Below are 20898 nucleotides of genomic sequence, written 5' to 3'. Positions count from 1 at the left end.
TTTCCATGTACACTTATATTCAGTTACTCTATATCATTAGTTAGTTACTATTTATACATATAAGCCCTTGCATTCAGTCTTACCTCATCTAACATACTAGTACATACCCACGTACTGACACATACTTTTCTGCACTATGATGTTTCATATCATAGGTTCAAACGCTCAGGTACCCAACCACGCATAGTAGATTAAGATTCAGCCAGCAACAGTATTTTTAGCAGTGAGTCCTCATCATTCGAGGACATTCTTTTATTTTATTATCTCAGTAGACTCAGTGTTTTAGTAGATAGAGTTAGCTGTGGGATTTTCCCATCAACTCTACTTCCAGACAGTTTCAGTTAGAAGTTTTTCAAACTAGTTTCAATTAGTATTTAATTTTACAGATATTATCTCAGATGTTATATTTTACCAGTATTTTAGATGTTTTGAACCTTATGGCATCTCAGTCTATTATTTTGCATTTATTTTAGTATTATTGTTCAGTGCTCACAGTAGATATCATTCATGGATTAGCTTGTGGTCCTTCGGGGTTGTAAGCACCGTGTGGCGCCCAGGGTGTAGTCTCGAGTCGTTACATAAACCATCACCCTTGAGACCTGGTTCATGAAGAGACTTTTGATGATTATTGCAAATTCTTAGGGACCAGGTTCTTCGCGTCTATATCTCATACACTCAGTCAGCAATAAAGCTTGAAAAGTACCGTACGGCAGGAAGTTAGTGACAAAGCTGTTGTACCTTTTTGCTCCAGCCAATCAGAAGAGTCCTAGATTTTCTCATCTCATATATATGCAATATGTTACAATAAGAAAACCTAAGCTTCCATATGCAAACAACTCCAAATCTCTTTTGAAGCAATTTATCAACCAAAGCTTTACTTGCAACATGGACCTGCTCAGTCGCCATTTGTGTTTTAAGCTCTTTTTGTATTTGAGTCTTTGTTTTGTGGTGTGTAAACCTTCAACCTACTGCTCTTGTCCATAGATTGTAGGTGTGGTCATAGTGCGGTCTTGTTGCTGGTTGTGTCAGCTAGAGTTAGCTTGGTTTCGATTCAGTTAGAGTTAGCTATTTCAGTAAGTGCAATAGAGTTATTGCATTAGAATCTTGTAATAGAGTTATTGCAAGTTGTTAAGGGTTAAGAGGTTAATCCTTGAACCATGGAGTCTGTATTTGAGTTTGCTTGAAGATAGTGAAGTGGTTGAAAATCCTACGTGGTAGGTCGTGGTTTTACTCCCTTGAGGAAGGAGTTTTCCATGTAAAATATTGTGTGTACAATTGTACATTGTCTTCTTTACGTTGCTTTTTCTGCTTATTACTGTTCATTACTACATACATTAGTTTTGGACCAGATTTCTAAGTTGGCGATTCGCATAGTTCTTCATCTTCTCTTAAAAAATTATAGATTATGTTAAATTTTTGTAGTACTAGATTGAGGAACAGTAGAGATGAAGTCTTGTTGGAGCATTGCTGACTGGTTATTGATGTGTTTGTTGCGGGGGAAAACATTTTCTCAAAAACTATGTGACCTTATGTCTAAGGTGGTCTATCAATCAATTTGTTAATATTAATAGAAATAATCCAACAAAACAAAAAAGAACTTAAAAGAGTAGAGGATTATGTAGAATATAGAGCTTGGGTATATCACCTTGAGTGATGTGAGTTCTCGAAGAGCTTTATCCACTAATAGCATGCTCTCCACATTGTCATCTCCCGAAAGTTCATTCAAATCATGCGGAAGTGTGTCTCTATCCTCTGGATCGTTGTAAACTACAAAATATTTATTGTAAGAACCAGGTGTACTTTTTAAGTTACATTTTTTTTTTTGACAAAGAGAAAAATTATTTTATCTCACGTAATGAGTTGTCATCTTTAGCTTTTTGGCCTGCCTCCAACACAACTTCCAGTGATAAAGGAGCTAGGGATGACCAGTATTCTCGTTTAGCTCCAGCTATATCGGTGTGAATACCTGCAACAGGTTGTAGTTACATCAATAGCCCAAATTATTAATTGTGAATAAAGGCATGATCAGTATTGGTTGTTGCTTTGTCTAAAACGCTTGAACAACACTAGATGTATAACATCATTGTTCAAGACATGTCACTTTGGAATATTCTATAGAAAGCCAGCATTTTAAGAAAATTAGTTGGACATTCACTCTCTGATGAAATTTTTTTCGCAACATAAAAAAAAATTAAATGTATGGGTAGAAAAATTAGTCCGTAAAAATATAACCTCCGTCCAAATTTGTGACCAACCCCTTTACTAGCTCATTCAAATTTAGCTCATTAAAGTTAGGTGATATGTAGCCCAAAATGACTCATAGAAAGTATTTTTAAAAAGACATTTTTTTAAAAAAAAAACTGATGTGTTATATATAGCTATATTAAAGAATATAGTTTTATTAGATACTAAAAAGACTAAATGAACAAATAAAGAATTTAATAAGAATTGAACGGCTTGAGTCAGCATTCACTTTTTAACCCATTCTTCAAATCAAGTATTTTTTGGACAGGTCAATAATACATTAAATTTATTAACTCAATTCATTTTAATCCGCTCATGAATCTTCAACCAAACCGTCCACTTGATACTCCTTGGCCAATAGGCTTTTACCTGCCTTGGTCAATAAGTTAACAAGAAAAAAGACTATTAGGGGTCGTTTGGTTAAAGGGATAAGAAAAATAATCTCGAGATAAAGTTTGAGATTAACTTTATCCCATGTTTGACATAAAGTATTATTACTAAATTTTTGGATTATTTTATTCCACCATTTATATTAAAATGATGAAATTACTATTGCATGAGGGAGAGGGATAAAATAATCCCCTAAAATATCTCACCTCACGAGATATTCTTACTTATCCCATGAATGTACCAAACAACCCCTTAAATATTTACTCGAACCCTCAGAAAAATTTTTAGCTGGGACCTGGCATGGTATACAAAATAGAATGAACCAATTGAGTAATAAGGCGCACAAAGTGCTTTAAAAATGCTTACAAATACAGAGATGAGAAAATATCACCTCTCACTTCTCCGAAGAAAGTTATTCGCACGGTTAGTGTATCCGTTTTTTGCATCATCAGATAATATTAGTGATATTTAATTACAATAATTTATTTTTAAAAGTTATTACTGTAAAAAAAGAATATCAATAATATACTCCCAAAAAAAAATATTCATGGCAACTAGAATCCTACTTGATTCCAACCAAAATTATTTTCATAACCAAAATTATTTCCATAACCAAATTATTTTCTTTTCCAAATTTAAGATGATTATGAATATATTTGTATGCTTTATCGATTCAAGTGAGCATCAAAGGTTGGGACATTATAATTTTATTTTTTTTTAAGTAAGCTTCAAAGGCTACAACAAGTTTCTTCTTCTTAGTGGTATGTCATCATATATTTTAAATAAATTTTAGATTCTTTTCTTATTTACTAGCATAACCGATCTAATTGTTGATAGTGAGAGCTTATTAGAAGCTAAGTTGTAATTGGTACCAATTGTTTGAACATCATAAAAAAGATGCAGAACAAACACTTTCAGGAAAAGATTGTACCATCAAATTCTATACCTTTTGGCGAATGGTAAAATAGTTAATACAATTTTTGGCTTAAGAGACGTGAAGCTTAGATAGTCAAAAAACTCTTCTGGATACATTTTCATTGAAGGATAATTCCTTCTTAATTAATGCAAAGATTAAAAACTTACATAACTCTCTATAATAAATTTGTATGAACATCCGTAAGTCATAAGAGTTTGTAGGATGTGAGAGTTATTACTTCATAAATCTACACTCATTCAAATGACGATTAAATGTAACTTTGTGAATGAAGAGACATTTAGAAGTCTTGAAAATTAATAGTCTTTATGACTCTGTCATTAATTCAAGAGTAATGTTATATTACGTACATTAACTTTGTGTGTCTTCTTTCGCTCTTTTGATGAATGAAACGTAAATGATTACCTATTTAAGGAACATCATTTGAGAACTAAAGATGAAGAAAACATAGAAAATAAAATACTTTCTCCCTTTCATCAGTTCTCTACAATGCACGTGTTTGGAAGTAGTTGGGGAACCTTAGGGAGCAACCCGCTAAAAGAATTTGCACTGGAGTCGGGCCGAAATCGCTTTCAAGATAGTGGCTTGCCATGACACAGTGTTTGTGACTATTCTCTTACTCTTAATAATTTCAATTTTAATATCAACATTGTAGTAATTTTTTTCAGTATTCATTAGCATGTAAAATTCACCACTTAAGGTATAATTGAAAATCTTATAACAAATCAGTATAATAGGATTATGGTGGTAAAAAAACGTTGAGAGAGAAAAAGAAATAATTATTTTAGATGGAAACAAATGATATAAAAAAAAAAGGGGAGGGGGGGGGGGGGGAGGGGAGTTTTTTAATTTTATTTTAAAAAAAGAAAAAAAAATTAGGGAAAAATAAGTGACCTGCTATAGCAGGTTAAAGTTACTGGTGATGTAAAAATATTAATATATTAACGGTGCGTAAAATTTAAACTTTTTATGTATTGTGGTTTAAGAATAATTTTTATAGCTTATGGTTTTACCTTTATTTTATTTATTTTTTTGGAAACAAAGGCCAAGCAGGCCATTTTTAGCTGAAAAATTTTAAGTTGGGAGAGGCTGACCACGTCGTATGTGTGTGAGTACATTTTTAATGAAGGAAAAATTTTGGGGCCCACGCTTTTTGATTACCAGACCTCACTCGTTCACCTTTTTCCTTCTTTCCCTTCTTATTCTCTCTCTTTTCATTATTTTCTAATGATTCAGACCAACTTTGAAACTTCACAACGAATTTTCAACACTTAACTTATGAAAATTGATGTAAAATTTAAATGTTTCTTGATACATTGTAATTTCTTTTGTTTGTGTGTCAAGTAAATATATATTTTTTCTCTGTATATATTCAATATTAAATTAATTTTCGACTTTGTAGATTCAGTTTTTCTTTTTATGTGGAACGTATAATGACATCATAAAGCTGAAAATTGATAAGAAATTTTTTTAAACTTCACCTTTGTCTTTAAGGTACTCATAAGATTTCAAAGACACCGTTAAAGTACTCATAAGATCTCAAAAACAACATTAAAAATTAACAAGCTTTAATTTACTGGAAAAAAAATCAATTTCCTTATCATAGAGGGAAAATAGGGAGAAAAGATTTAGGAGAACGAGGGGAAGAAAAAAAGAGAAAAACATGAGTGAAGAACAAAAAAAGGTGTAAAGAAGACGGGTAAGTGTTTGCGGGTGGGGGGGGGGGGGATGTGAATATAAAATTGGTTGATAAATAAAATTATGGAGCCCACTATGTTATTTAAACTAAAAAACATACCCTTACACACACATGATGTGTGAGCCTCTTCCACAATAAAATTTTTCAGGTAGCAAGAAAATAAAATAAGTATGTATACCATAGCTTTGGCATAAAGTCCAATAGCGTGCGAGCCAACACCTCTTGAGAACGACCTCTTCCTAAGGTATGAAACTGTGAATTACATAAGTATGCAAAAGGAAAGTTAAATAGGAATTGTCCACAAAATAATTACACATACATACCATCTCCTCTTGACTCAGCGTCAGTCTTCGGGTCATAGTTCGCAGGGACTGTGCAAAACGAACAACAGAAAAGTCTTATGCTATTCTTTACATAGGATAGGAATAATAATAATTCGTTATAGTTCCTCATAGAAGAAATAAAACATACCTCAACTTCTGTTCGAAGAGCTGCAAGCTCATCACCCTTTCCACCATGACTTTGTGCTGCAACTTTTAGAGCAGCCTGTGAAGTACAACGACTAAATTTCATCCGCTCGAATTAAAACCATAACTTTCCTCTCCATTTTCTCTAGTGCACACTTGGAATAGTGACATTTCGCACTAAAACATAAATTTAATTGTAGTTAAGATACCTTTAAGTTAATGTAATCTAGATCCTTGAAAATTGAATAGGACAAATTGTTGGGTTCGAAATTAGTTGATCGTCATGTAGAAGTTATTAATTGCAAATCAAAGCAGTGATAAATGGGATGCCAAAGAAACAACATACTAAAACATATTAATCGATATGATTCGGCCAATTGAGTTACAAGTGAAAATTGATATTAGAAAAAGTATAAAATTATTGAGAGAAAATATCTTCCTAAACAAAAATCTTTGATGACCAAATATGACAAAGTTTTATATTTTCATATATATTTTTCTTTTAAGAAAGTAAAAGTAATTATGATATTATTTTTATTTTCTTTCAAGAAAAAAGTATAACTTAAATTTGAAAAAGAAAAATTAGGGCAAAAATCCTAACACAAATACCACTCCTCTACCTATACATTTGAGGAAATTGAGACAATGTGTGTGGAGAAGAGTTAGATTCATGATTTATAGTCGCACAATATTTACGACTTATTTTGTATTAAAATTTCAAAAGTTTTTACTTTATAATTTTAACTTTTAATCAAATATCATCAAACAAATTGAAACTATGAAAAAAGTAGTAATTATTTAAAGTTATAGATTCACTGAAGTGTATTGCATAAAATAAAATAATGAACGGTGGAAGAAGTAGTAATTATTTAAAGCTATAGATTCACTGAAGTGTATTGGGTAAAATAAAATAATGAAGAATGCATCAAATTCTCTATATATTATCATACATACCTCCCTTTGTTGTAGAGCTGCTTCTTTCCTGTAAAAAGGAAAAATAAAAACATAATGAAATTGAGAATGAAGAAAAATGTTCTTTGGTTATGATATGATTATGAAGTTTACCTGCTTATAAGACGAGCCTCCATTGATACACCTTCCCCAAGACTAGCAACCTAAAAGTAAGAAGTATGTTAATTGTTAAGCTACTTACATATTACTCTCTCCGTCTCAAATTTTACTTAATATATTCCTTTTTTACTTGACACTGCCTTAAGAAAATACTTATTAGGAGTTTATTTTATCAAATTAATCTTATTAATTGTGTTTTAAAAATATAAATTTGAGTAAATATACTTTATTTAGTCATTTAATATTGAGAGTAATACTAGAAGAATGTAATAAAATCATTTTGTTTTTATCAAAGGAACAACTAAATTGAAACAAATATTTTTAGAAAGAAGGTCAACTAAAACGAAGCAGAGGAATTATTTGCTAAAGAAAATTGTCTCAGAACATTTGACAAGTTTAAAAGATCAAGAGATAATTAACTATTTTTTCTAACTCTACTCTTAGTAATAAGACTATTCCTATATTAATTGAAGAAGATTCATCTAACCAAGATTATACTAGAGTCATATTAGTTAATTTGTATCTCTTATTAATTTCTCCTTAAAAGCTATGCAAAAACCAAATATGTCAAGTAATTTGAGATAAGGAAGTATGATGCTCTATCTAATCTCCTACTTTCAGACAGATGCGGATTCATTAAATAAAAAATTTTTTGTGTGTTAAAACAAAAAAATTTAGTTATACACAAGAAATTGAACTCATCTAACACAACCAAAGGCAGCAGATCGAGCAGCAGCCAAGATGGTTCAAAGTGCTCAATTTGTTATCATAATTTGTGTTGCTCTAATAAATTTATTCATTATTACATTCTATTTTGTCTTAGTTTGCTACTTCTCTTTAAAAATTTTCTTTCTTTAATTAAATTCAATAAAAGTTATTCTTCTTAAATTATATTTTATTTAAAATGATTAACCTTTTTATAATTAGGTGAATTTTTGTTCTCCCTTACACAGGTTTGCTATATTATGTCTATAAGAGTGTCTTGTTGAAATTACTTATAGATTTTAATTCAACTCAGGTTGATGCTACGTTAAAATTTCTAATTTCTATTAGGCATTGAAAACTTTATTTGTTGCAGTATTTATTTTCGCTAATGGTTTGTATCAATTAGTTTAGTTTACAGCTTTTTTTCAGAGTAATTTGTTTGTGACAAGTTTGTTATGTTAAATTTCTTAGAGTTATAAGATTTAAGTTGGTTAAATATATATTTATTCAGAATTTAATAAATTACTACATTTGTTGAAGTAAAATTTGCTAATTTATATAGATAAAATATTTTAAAATAAAACGACATAAGTAGTTTGTAATTTTGTTTGTTTCAATTTTTTTCTTAACTTTTGTTTTATAAAAGGCACATAAAACTTCTACTTACCGATGTCATTTATCTAACTGACTACTGTAATTTTTAATTGAAACTGCTTATATAAAATTTTGAGTTCGTGACCATTTTCATCAATAAAATTAACTAATGTGGGCAACTATTATAACATGCCTGTTGTTCAAGCTGTCTAGCTCGTGCCTCAGCTTCTTCGCAACGCTCTTCTGCAAGTCGAAGCTGAAAGGATACATAAATAAATGATTCATTGCCCATGAACGTGACGAGTTGAAATGATAAACTAATTCTACCAGGACATAATGATATTATCCAGGCACGTATATATCAAACTGATTACATTTTAGATGGAAGTTTCTTTACCTTTTTGAGTAAACTTTCATTCTCTTCTTGAAGCATGTCAACCTGTGTTTTGAATCACATCTCATTAACATCAATATTGTAATTAGAGATCATGAGAATTCAATTGAAATGCGTTTTGAATCACATCTCATTAACATTAATATTGTAATTAGAGATCATGAGAATTCAATTGAAATGCTATTATCAAGACTAACTGCTCAAAAATATTATTGATTATTCTAATTTATTAGTATAATTGTAGTTTTCAATTGTGTTAATAATCAACATGATATAGACTTTATTTTCCTTTCTCTAGCATAATTATATAAATGAAGTTTTTCTACTATTGTAATTGGTTATTTTTTAAATTAATTAGGATTCACTTATTTAAGTATCTCTTCTCATGGTGTGAATATATACAAAAATACAATAAATATTTCTTTTTCTTAAATATAAATGGCATCAGAGTCATTGTTTTCTTTTAACATGATGAGTTATCTCCTTCGGCAATACAAGAATTCTGTTTATATCAAAGAAGTTAAATTTTGCTTCTTCTTAGTGGTTGTTTATGCCACATACTTTTTGGTTGGTATTTTGAAAAACTTAAACAACAAGCTTCCCAAGGTCGAGACGACAAAAATCAAGTAAGTAGCTTTGAGCAAGAGTTTTGCATGCTCATCAAATCCACAACTTCAATGACGTTTAAGGCTCATGCATCAATAAAAAGACAACTTGTCGATGAATTTTTTATGCGTTGCATTCACAGGAACATTTTGATCTCTAACCATGTTTTTTTCTACTTTTGTTATAATCAAAGTTAGGCTTTCATCGAGGCATTCCTAGTGAGGCGGTAGTTTCAGCGAAGCAATCTAGTTTCTACAATATGTTTTAGTCTTTCTTCTTTTTATGAAAATGTGTTAGAAATAATAATTCCTGTTAGAGTTCTAGAATTTTATTTGTTGATTTGAAATTCGATTAAAACTATAGAGGAAACAAAGACGGTTATTGAGCTAAGTACAATGAGATAAAGAGTTATATGTGTTAGGAAAAGCAATGTGAGATAGAGAGTCATGTGCTAAGCCTGAAAAACATGATATTTTTTCATAACTAACAAATGATTAGCGAACTATAATTAGCATGTATAAGAATTAGGTTCTTCACAGTTCTCAACAAAGGAGTAGTACTCTTCATAACAAAATATTACAAGGGTGATTTCTCAAATCTCATAATACATGATTTAATATCTGATTTGTTTCGACATCTTAACTAATGAATAAGATTATTTTTTTTAACAAAATCTTTTATATTCATGATTTTTATTATTTTCATCACTTTTTACTTTATGATTTCTACACTCGTAGAGCTAATAATGAAATTAATTCTTGAGTTGATCTTTTCAGTTTAATTAGATCAAATATTTTGATCTTTTATTCTATTTCTGTAAGAAGATTTATACATTTCTTTTCCATGTATACAATAAAGAGCTGTTATCAAGAGTGCACCACAAGTAATGAAGAAATTGGGAAGGAATCAGGTCCTTTATGAAGGAATTTTTTTTAAATGGTTAGAATGCAAAGTCTTACAGCTTCTTTAAGCTATCCAAAGGAAGAAGTCCAAATAGGTTATTACAAAATAAACACATTTTAAGAATATGTAACATCTTATTCTTGTAACTGTATATTTTAGTTCTTTTCTAACGGATAAATTCATTTGAGAGTTTTTCAATTCTCTTTTAATGGATGAGTTAATTTAGTTGAATTGAATTTCCATCAACTAATTATTAATTCAACTCTTGAAAAATCTTTTTTTCATCATCTATATAAACTACTTCGTTTGTGAATAAAAAGAATCTCAACAAAGTGAAAGAAAAAACACATCTCCCATCCTTTCTTAAGTTTCTTATTTTGGGAAATAGTTTTGGGTAACCTCCAAACTTCTAGCCACAAGTGCGCATGTTTAAAAGTAGTTGTGGAACCTTGAAAAGCGACCGGCTAGAAAAATTTAGACCAAAATTTTGGTGAAATCACTTGTAAGACAGTGGTTTTCCACGATTTAGTATTTGTGACTATTTTTTTACTATTATTAATTGTTGATATTTGGCTTTTTTTTGAACAATATTTTTTCTAATTTATTTAAACTTGAGTCATTGGACAAAAATAATTTAAATATTCGACACAAAACTTCTGATTTTCTTTGAATAATTAAAAGTTGATTATGATTTATTTAATGAACATCCTATGATGGTTAAAAATATTATTACTGGCTCTAACACTGTTGTGGATGTTGATGATGATGCTAAAAAGAAATTTTAAAAAGATAACAAAATAATTAGAGGATATTTGTTGAATCATATGACTAATTCTTTGTTTGATTTATTTGTCACTTAAAAATCTGCTAAGAAAATATAAGATAGTTTGAAAAAGAAATATGATAGTAATGATGTAGGAACGAAAAATAACATTGTCGAACAGTGAATTAAATTTCGAATGATTAACGATAAATCAATCATGGAATAAGTTCACGAATATGAAAACTTGACTACGGATGTTCACAACGAGGTGTGTGAGATTTTTCAGGCTAATGTTCTGCTTGAAAAATTTTCACCATCCTGAAATGATTACAAAAATCAATTGAACCATAATAAATAAAAATTAACTCTCCAAAAACTTATTAGTCACATAAGGACTAAAGAGGCAAATCGTCTCAAAAATAAGATGAAAGTTCTTTCTCATAATTCTTCTAAAGCTAACCTTGTGAAATCTTTTGGTACTATTGCAAAAGATAGGTTTGAAGACAAACAAAAAAAATTCTAGAAAAAGAAACAAGTAAAGAAGAAAAATCACTTCAACAAGTCGGAGAGTCAAATTAAAGGGACCTTATTTTGTATGCAAAAAATATGACCACAAGGTTGTCCAATGCTATTTAAGAAAAGGACAAAAGTCAAAGCAGGAAGGATAAGACAATGTCCAAGCTCATCTTATTGAGGGTGATAGAGTGATTGTTGCAGTAGTAGTCGAGGCAAATCTAGTGGCTAACAAAACTGACTGGGTGTTGGACACAGGCGATTCAAGATATTTTTAAGCCAACAAAGCGTTATTTCATGACTTTGAGGAGTCCACTAATGCTGAATATGTCTACATAGATAACTCCACTACTGCTGGAGTTATAGTAAAGAACAAATTTTGGTTAATTAACTTCTGAAAAAATATTAGCCTTGAAAAATATTTTGTATGTTTCCTCCCTCCATAGAAACTTAGTTTTAGGAGCACTTCTCAATAAAGTAGGTCTTAAACTCATTTTTAAAGCTGATAAAATTATTATTTCTCGCGAACGAAACTTTTTTGAAAAGAAATACCTTAGTGGAGATATATATGTACGGAACATTATTCAAGAAATTGCTAATAATGTAAGTATTTCTATTTCTGTTTATATTGTTGAGTCTATTAATTTGTGGCACGGTAGACTAGTTTATTTTAATATTGCTTCTATTAAAAGACTTAAAAAAATAAAATTAATTCCTACAGAAAACATTGACGATCCTTCTAAATGTCTTGTGAGTGAGGAAGCAAAGCATGCCAAGAAATTATTTTAATATGTTACGAGTAGAAAGATTGATTTCTTGAACTAGTATATTTAGGCTTAGCAGATTTCAAAAACATTGTTAGCAAAGGTATCAAAAAGTATTACATTACTTTTGTTAATGACTTTTCTAGATACACGAAGGTATATCTCCTTAAGTCTAAATATGAGGTTGAAAGAATGTTTTTAAAATTCAAAGTAGAAGTAGAAAATCAATAAAACGAAAAAAATAAGATATTTAGATCTGGTAAGAACGGTCAATATAGTACTAAAATTTTAGAGGATTTTGTAAGAAAATGATATTATACATTAGTTTAGTGCTTTCTATACTCCCCCAAAAAATGAAACAGTCAAATGAAAGAATACAATCCTTAAGAAAATGATAAATTCTATGCTTTTAAGCTCTGGTCTACCTAACTATGTGTAGGGGGAAGTTGCCTCGTCTGTATACTATATTCTTAATAGAGTCTCTAAAAAAAAACTATACAAAACCTCATAGAAGGTGTGGTAAGGTTTGCTCGTAACTTGAAATTTTTAAAATGTAAGGATGTTTGGCTAAGGTTAGTCTACCTGATTTTAAACGGGTAAATTTAGACACTAAGACTTTTGATTTTGTCTTTATTGGCTACGCTCAAAATACTGTTGCATACAAATATATGTCATTGAATGATCATTCTATTTGTGAATCTAGACACGCAGAATTTTTTGAGCATATTTCTTCTTTGAAAATTAATACGCCCAATGATATACAAAACAATGTTTCTACATTTATGTCTATTAACTCTCATGTTGTGCCTTCCTCTGATGATATTTTTAATGAGCATGAAAATGAATTTAAAAGGAGAAAAAAACGTAGAATTGACACTAGTTTTGATCCTATTTTATCAACATCTTCTTGATTGAGAATTTTAACATTGATACTTTAAATGACGAAGTGATGTCTGACTTAATAGATGAGGACCCTAAAACTTATGATTGAAACAATAAGTTCAATAAATGCAATACTTTGAAATGAAGCCATTAAAAGTGAATTTGAGTACTCTATAATTTCTAATTACATTCGAGACTTGTATGATTTACCTAAAGGCTATAAACCTATAAGTAGCAAGTGGATATTTAAAAAGAAATTGAAGTCTAATGGTACAATTGTGAAATATAAAGCTAGACTTATGATTAGAAATTTTAATGAAAAGAAAGGTATTGATTATTTGATACTTATTCTCCTGTGACTAAAGTTGCAATCATTGGGAGTCTTATTGCTCTAGCCATTATTCATAGTTTAGTGTACATCAAATGAATGTCAAAATTGTATTTTTAAAAAGTGATTTAGAGGAAGAGATCTATATGACTCAATATGAGTGTTTTGTGATCCTAGGACAAGAGAATAAAATATGCAAATTAAGAAAATTCTTATATTGACTAAAGCAAACACCTAACCAGTGGTATAAAAAAATTAATTTCATATTATTACGTTATTGTTAATTCATCTTATACCTATGTTTACTTCAAAATAATAGAATCGAATTGTGTAATTATATGTTTGTATGTGAATGACATGTAATTTTTATCCCTAATGTGAAAGTTGTAAATGAAACTAAGCAATTTTTATTTTTAAAGTTTGAAATAAAAGAACTTGGAGAAACTGAGGTGATTATAGGGATTAAATCAAAAGAACTATTTATGATTTCTCTTTGTGTCAGTCTCATTATATTGAAAATATATTGAAAAAATTTAATTATTTTGATATAATTTCAGTGAGAAATCCTTATGATCCTAGCATACACTTGAAAATAATAAAGATTTTAGTGTTTTTCACTCATCGAATCGAGGTAGGATGGATGAAATTGAGGCTCGCCTCCGGTATCTTGTGTGATAAAAAGATACCTCCCAAACTTAAATACAAGTTCTATAGAGTTGTGGTTAGATTGGCTTTGTTGTATAGGGCGGAATGTTGGCCTGTTAAGAAGGCCCACATTCAGAAGATAAAGGTGGTGGAGATGAGAATGTTTTGATGAATGTGTGGGTGTACTAGTAAAGATAGGATTAGAAATGAGGTTATTCGAGATAAGGTGGGATTCTCTTCGGTGGAAACCAAGATGACGAAAGCAAGGTTGAGATGGTTCGATCATGTGATACGGAGAAACATGGATGCCCCAGTGCGGAGGTGTGAGAGGTTGATTAAGGATGATTTCAAGCGAGGTAGAGGTAGACTAAAAAAATATTGGAGGAAAGTGATTATATATGACATGGAGCAACTTCAGCTTACCGAGGACATGACCCTGGATAGAAAGTTATGGAGGAGGCAGATTAGAGTAGAAAGTTAGTCTGAGTTAGAATGTTATATATTTTGGTGTCTACTTAAAGTTTCTTGCTTTGGGTATTATTGAGTATGTTAATTTCAAGTATATTTTCTTTTTTTATTACTATTCTTTATCTTATCTTAGATTGCTTTATTTTGAGTTGGGGGTCTATCGAAAACAACCTCTCTATCTTACGTTGAGGTAGTGGTATGAACTGCGTATATGTACCCTTCCCATACCCCACTTGGTGGAAATATATTGGGTATGTTGTTGTTGTCTAGTGTTTTTCAAACTGAATATGCTAAAATAATTGGGAGTGTAATATTTCTCATGAACTATACTCAGCCTAATATAGTTTATGTTGTTAGCAGATTGAGTAGATCTACTCATAATCTCAGTAGTGAATATTGGAATGCTCTTCATCGTTTGTTAAGGTATCTGAGAGATACTATGAGTTGGTGTTTGAATTTTAATAATTTTTTTAATGTTTTAGAAGATTTGTATGACGCGGACGGGATAACTGACAATGATGAAGTTAACTCCACCAGTGACTATGTATTTACTTTGGGGCAAATGCTATTTCATGAAAGTCTTCAAAACAGACTTGTATAGCATGTTTCACCATAGAATCTAAATTCATTGCTCTTGAGCTGACAGGGCAAGAAGTTGAGTGACTGAGACCTTTTGACAAATGTGACATTATGGAAAAGACAAGCATCACTAATTTCCTTACATTGTGACTCACAACGGCAATTGATATTGTTAAAAAATAATGTGCACGATAAAAAAAAAGACATATTCGCATCATACATGGCGCAGTTAAACAATTGTTGAAATATGATGCTATTTACTTGAAATATGTAAGGTCCAAAAGAAACCTAGCGGATCTTATAATTAAAGGTTTGACAAAAAAAAATGATCTTGAATCGTCGGAGGAATAGGGTTAAAACCCATGGATTGAGGTAGTATGATGGATACCCATTTATGGTCAAATAAAGTCATATAAGTCCTCAATGTATACTATATTTTTTATCCCTATGGCGTGAGGTAGTATATTATAATGTTAAGCTTAGTTTTTCTCTTAATGATCTATAGCTTTAAGGTAGTCTATGAGATTGACTTGATGGATCACATATGTGATTGTAAAAGGTTGATCCCCTTTTATGAAAGACTTGAATTGTCTTTTTAGAGCACTCATTAGACCCACGGTTTATGTGCATGACGATAAAAACACTTTATAGTATCGCAGAGTTTGCTTAAAATTAATGATATGAAATGTGTTGTGAGGGTCTCAATTTATGCTCATCTAGTTCAAGAGTACTTCACTTTTTGAATATTTGTTGCCTTATATCATTACGTATCAATTCAAATTGAAAGATATTAACACTTAAGTACATATTTTTCTTTGTTCAATTTTTTTTTTTTTTTTTTTGTCTTTGCATTTGTGGGGATTGAAGATGTTTTTATTAAATGATTAGAATGCAAAGTCTTAAAGTTTCTTTTAAGCTATCAAAAAAAAAAAAAAAGTCCAAATACGTTTTACAAAATAAACACATTGTAAGAATGTGTAAAATCTTATTCTGTAACTGTCTTTTAATTCTCTTCTAACAAGTGAATTCATTTGAGAGTTTTTAATTCTCTTTTAACGAATGAGTTAATTTAATTGAATTGAATTCTCATTCAACTCACCATCAATTCTACTCTTGAAACATCTTTTGTTCATTGCCTAAATAAACTACTTCATATGTGAACAAAAGGAACCCCAACAAAGTGAAAGAAAAAAACATCTTCCTCCTTTCTTCTTAGGTTTCTTATTTTGAATAAAAATTTTGAGCAACCTACAAACTTTCAGCCATAAGTACATGTGTTTGGAAGTAACTGTGAAACCTTGAAAAGCGACCGATTAGAAGAATTTACAGAGTCGGGATGAAATTTATTTCAAGACAATCACTTTTCATGATACAATATTTATTGATTATTATTAACTTTAATTTTATATTAATATTATAGTAATTTTTCCAACACTTCATGGTGGGCTGAAGATGACTATTGAAGGCAAGACAAATTTCAAGTGTGTAGAAGAACTTCTTGAGGAATTTGGATCTTGAAAAATTAAACTAAATAAGAAAAGAGAAAAATATGAAAATATTATCATATTTACACACAAGAAAGAATCTTTAAAAAATGGGAGAAATAGTAGTTAAATGAGTAAAGGATAATAGAGTCGAACTAAGATTGAGATTATGCATTCTTGATCTAATAAGATTGAGATTATGCATTCTTGATCTAATCTTTATTAATTTGGGAGAAAAAAACAACAACTACCTATATAACGCAACTCATGAATATTTATAAAGATGAAAAAAAAAAAGCGTACCCCAAAGAGAAGTTAAGAGAAAGATCTTAAACACCGAGTATTCTTTTCTTTGTATGAATCAATTGACGATAATAAAAAACTTGGTTCTATCAAGATACATTCATGATGGTTTTTGTTGTTTGAAGTTTGATTTATTATAACCATTTTCTGTTTTAGTTAATTTATATTAGGTGTTGTTTTGAGTTTTAGATCAACAGTTGAGTAGAGTTATCAAGACATGAATTAGAATACAATCATAATGTATCGCAGAAAGGTGGAAAGATGCTATAATTATTAGCTTCTTAGGTGTTTCAATGCTTAGCTCCTTGATTAGTTACAATTTAAATTGTTTAAACTCAAATTTAATGATATTTTTTTTAGAGAGAGAGATTGTTTTCTTTAATTATATGAGCGGAGATTCTTCATATAAATTTATTGTGCTGATGATTTTTAATTTCATTCTACTTCTTGTTTAGTTGCTAAAGAACCTGATCCTTCAGTACACGTAGAATTAATACAATATAGCAATAGTGAAAGATAATTCTCTTCCACAAATCTATATATAATATAAAGGAAAATCATAGCGGAAGTGATGTGATAGGACTTCCACTACAAAAAATAAATCTAATTGTGAGGGTTAATTTGTGAGATTTTTTTATAACCTTTACAAAATTATATTAATTGCGGGGGGTTAAACACCTACTGCTAAAATTTGTAGATATATGGAAATTTTAACTCCCGCTATCCATAAAAAAAATAGGCTTTATTTTCCCTAATTATTTTTAATTGGCATTTCATTTCCCCTAAATTAAACCTAGCTGTCTCATTTCCCCCAAATTAAACCTTCGACAGACGGCCAAATTAAACCTAGCTCTCTCCAGTGATTTTGTCGGCCATCGACTTGAATTCCCTATTTTTGCAGTAGCTCAAATTTTTTGCAGTAGCACTTACCTCGAAGACCTAGCTTCAGAGTGCTGGTGCTACATTGCCTCCTGATCTTAAGGTATATTTCCAAAGAGACCGATTGGGACTCCACAGAAGTGTATGACTGCTGCTACTCCTAGGAGTCCTCTTGTATTTTCTAGAGATCCGTCTAGAAAGGAAAATGAAGAAGCTCCGTTTTTGCAGCAGCTGGAGTTACTCCTCCACCGACCGAAACCCAGATAATGGCTATTGTCCATACTTTTCTTGCATGTATTGCTTCTATTGGAACTTCTACTAAAGATTGCTATAAGCTGAAATCATGACATGCTACATCCTAACGTTTCTTGAGATCTTTGTTATTCAGCTTTAGCAAGGACTGGGTTAGCACAAAATTGAAATTTTTGTTGATTTCTTCTTTGAAATTTCTACTGATTTCATTTTGTTTTTGTTTCATTTTGTAAGTGCATTCCAATTTCTACTGGCAGATAGAGTTTTTGTTTTCCGGCTGATAGAGTTTTTGAAGTTCAAAGATATATGAACAGTCAAAGATAATTACTATTGATAAAGGTTGCTTTAACTTTATTCATTGTGATATTCAAGGCATGCAAGAAAACATGTAAAAACTTACATGTTGGACTAATATGAGGTCATTGAAAAACATGTTCATCAATAATAATTCTGAATAATAATGCAAAAGATATGGTGGCATGGTAGAAACTTTTTGGTAAGATGAAATTCAACATCTTGATCGACACCTAACCAAACATGACTTATCTTTTGTTGCCATACCTAGTTGTGTTTATTTAAGTTTTGCCTTTACTCGTAGTTGAATTCTTGAATTGTTGATTCCTGTGTCAATAGAAACATGACAGACTCCTCTAAAGGATTTCAAAAATTACTCTCCTGATTTCGGATATTTTTTTTTTTTTTTTGTATATCTCAATTTCTCATACTGTATTATCATCACTCTTTATGTAGTTGAGTTTTTTTTATTAACCTGCTATCTATTAGCTTCAAGAACTATGTTGGAAGTACCAATTCTTTCTAACTTTTTATATTTTTAGGATCTTCAAAAACGGATGACTGATAGTGGTAAATTGTGTGATGACTTGTACATATTTGATTTGACTCGAAATTCTAATAATTTTTTTTAAGGAAAGAAGAATGTCAACCAAACAAATGTTCTAATTGCAAATGTGGTTGGGACACTCACCCTTTTTCTCATTTTATAAAAGTAAAGGTGTCAAACGGGTTGGTTTTAACCGGCCCGAACCGGCCCGCTAAAGGAAATCCGACCGGTTTGATCCGGCCCGGTAATCCCAAGGGCTTTAGGGGCCTGGGTTCTAATCCGGTTGGATTTTGGATTTGGGCCAGGTTAACCCGGACCGGACCCAACCCAGTTAGGGCCCATCGGTTAATTGGCCCGGCCCGGATAAGTCCGGTTAATTTTTTTTTTTTTTTTTTAAGATTTTGGAAAATTGGGCCAAACTAGCCGTTGGCCCAACGGCGGCCCAAATATTAAAAAAAAGTTTTTTTAATTTAATATTATTTTTTAACCCCAAAAAAAATTCTATAAATACCCTACACTTTTAAATCATTTTTCACACAATTTTTCACTCTCTCAAATCTCATTCTCTTTCAAATCTCATTTCTCAATTCTCAATTCTCAATTCTCAAATATTCTATATATTTAATTTCTAAAGTGCTCACTTTAATTTTTTAAAATTTTGCGATTACTAAGTACGAGTGGAAGTTTTTAAAGTCGCAACCTTCGGATACTTTCAAAATTTGGTATTGTCGTTCCATCTCTTACTTTTAATTTTTAATAGGTGTATTAATTGTTGAATATTTATTTTTATTACTTTTTGTGTATTTTGAATATTTTTTAGTTTGATTTATACTATGGATAAATTAAGAAACCTCGGTAAAAGTGTCAAAAAAGTTAATCCTGGAGTGGTAGTGGTAGAAAAAAGCGAATTACTAGCGGTAGAGGTACTTCAAGTACTAGATATACCCGTGTGTCTTCGCCTCCGGTATCACTTAGTCAACCTTTTGAGGAAGAAATATGTTTAGGTGCTCACGATATGAATTATTTAGAAGTTCAGGAAAATTACGGTATAGAAGAAGAAAATGAGGTAGATGTGGTTGCTTTAGATGAAGATGATGAAAATATTGGTGAGACACCCGCAGTAGGAAATACTAGCGTTAGATCCGAATTGGTTAATCTCTCTCCCCGTCCTCCCCGTGCCCCAAGAGCTCATAAATAAACTAGTGTTGCATGACAATTTTTTGAACGTATATCAGATACTGAGGTGCAATGCAATATTTGTTAAAAAATATATAAGTATAAAAGAGGAGGCAAGCAAAGGAGTACGGGTACGTTAATGAGACATTTAGCTGAAGAACACCAAAGAGAGTTAAAAATTGCACAAGGAAGAAGTATAATAAATTGAGGGACCAGGAAGAAATAGCAAAAATGGTAGCTGTAGGTTGTTTGCCTTTTAGTTTTCTTTCTTCTGATGCTTTTATTCATTATATTCAAACAATTTATAATCCTTATGTTTAATGGTATTCCTATAAGTACTTGTTGGTCTGATATTTTTAGACTTCATTCACAATATTGTTTTTATTTATCTACATTGTTAAAAAATATTCAATGTAGAGTATCCCTAACTTTTGATCTTGGTCGTGCTGTAAATAAAAATGATTATTTAACCGTTACTTGTCACTGGATGGATAGTAATTTTGTGATGCAAAAATGTATTCTTGCTTTTTAATATGATGAAGATCGTAAACATACTGGACAATTTATTGCTGACTCGATACATACAGTTGCAACATTTTATGCTATCGAAAATAAAATCTTATGTATTGCTTTTGATAACGCTTCTAACAACAAGACTGCTATAGCAAAGTTGAAATCTAAGCTATCACCGTCGTTACCTAAAATTTTTCATATTAAGTGTGCATGTCATATATATAATTTAATTGTAAAAGATGGTCTTGAGTTTTTTGAGATTTATATTGAAAAAATCCGTCTTGCTATTGGTTTTATACAAGGAAATAATCGTAGACCGAGAATTAAAGAATTTAAAGTTAAATGTCAAGAAAATGGACTTGCACCGATATTGATTGTAGATTTTTTATTCATGTAAATTATAAATTTTGGATCATTTTGCAATCAATAAAATTCAACATTCATTAATTAACTATTAAGTATTATTAATTTATTATATTAAGTAGCATATGTTTTGTATAT

General features: G+C 30.5%; 1 protein-coding gene across 1 annotated transcript in view; it reads right to left on the bottom strand.

Annotated features, from left to right (window-relative positions):
• Positions 1 to 20898, bottom strand: part of LOC107845728 (coiled-coil domain-containing protein SCD2-like) — a 166026-nt gene that overhangs the window by 129979 nt on the left and 15149 nt on the right. The window contains exons 5-13 of the mRNA XM_016690199.2: positions 8502 to 8543; positions 8298 to 8360; positions 6800 to 6849; positions 6689 to 6716; positions 5739 to 5813; positions 5591 to 5638; positions 5446 to 5506; positions 1853 to 1966; positions 1646 to 1767 (exon numbers count right to left, since the gene is read on the bottom strand). Of these exons, the coding sequence (XP_016545685.2) occupies positions 1646 to 1767; positions 1853 to 1966; positions 5446 to 5506; positions 5591 to 5638; positions 5739 to 5813; positions 6689 to 6716; positions 6800 to 6849; positions 8298 to 8360; positions 8502 to 8543 (603 nt within the window). The remainder of the gene's footprint in view (positions 1 to 1645; positions 1768 to 1852; positions 1967 to 5445; positions 5507 to 5590; positions 5639 to 5738; positions 5814 to 6688; positions 6717 to 6799; positions 6850 to 8297; positions 8361 to 8501; positions 8544 to 20898) is intronic.

The sequence above is a fragment of the Capsicum annuum genome, chromosome 10 (genome assembly GCF_002878395.1).
Source record: "Capsicum annuum cultivar UCD-10X-F1 chromosome 10, UCD10Xv1.1, whole genome shotgun sequence".
Classification (NCBI taxonomy): Eukaryota; Viridiplantae; Streptophyta; class Magnoliopsida; order Solanales; family Solanaceae; genus Capsicum; species Capsicum annuum.
This window is presented reverse-complemented; position numbering and strand designations above follow the sequence as displayed.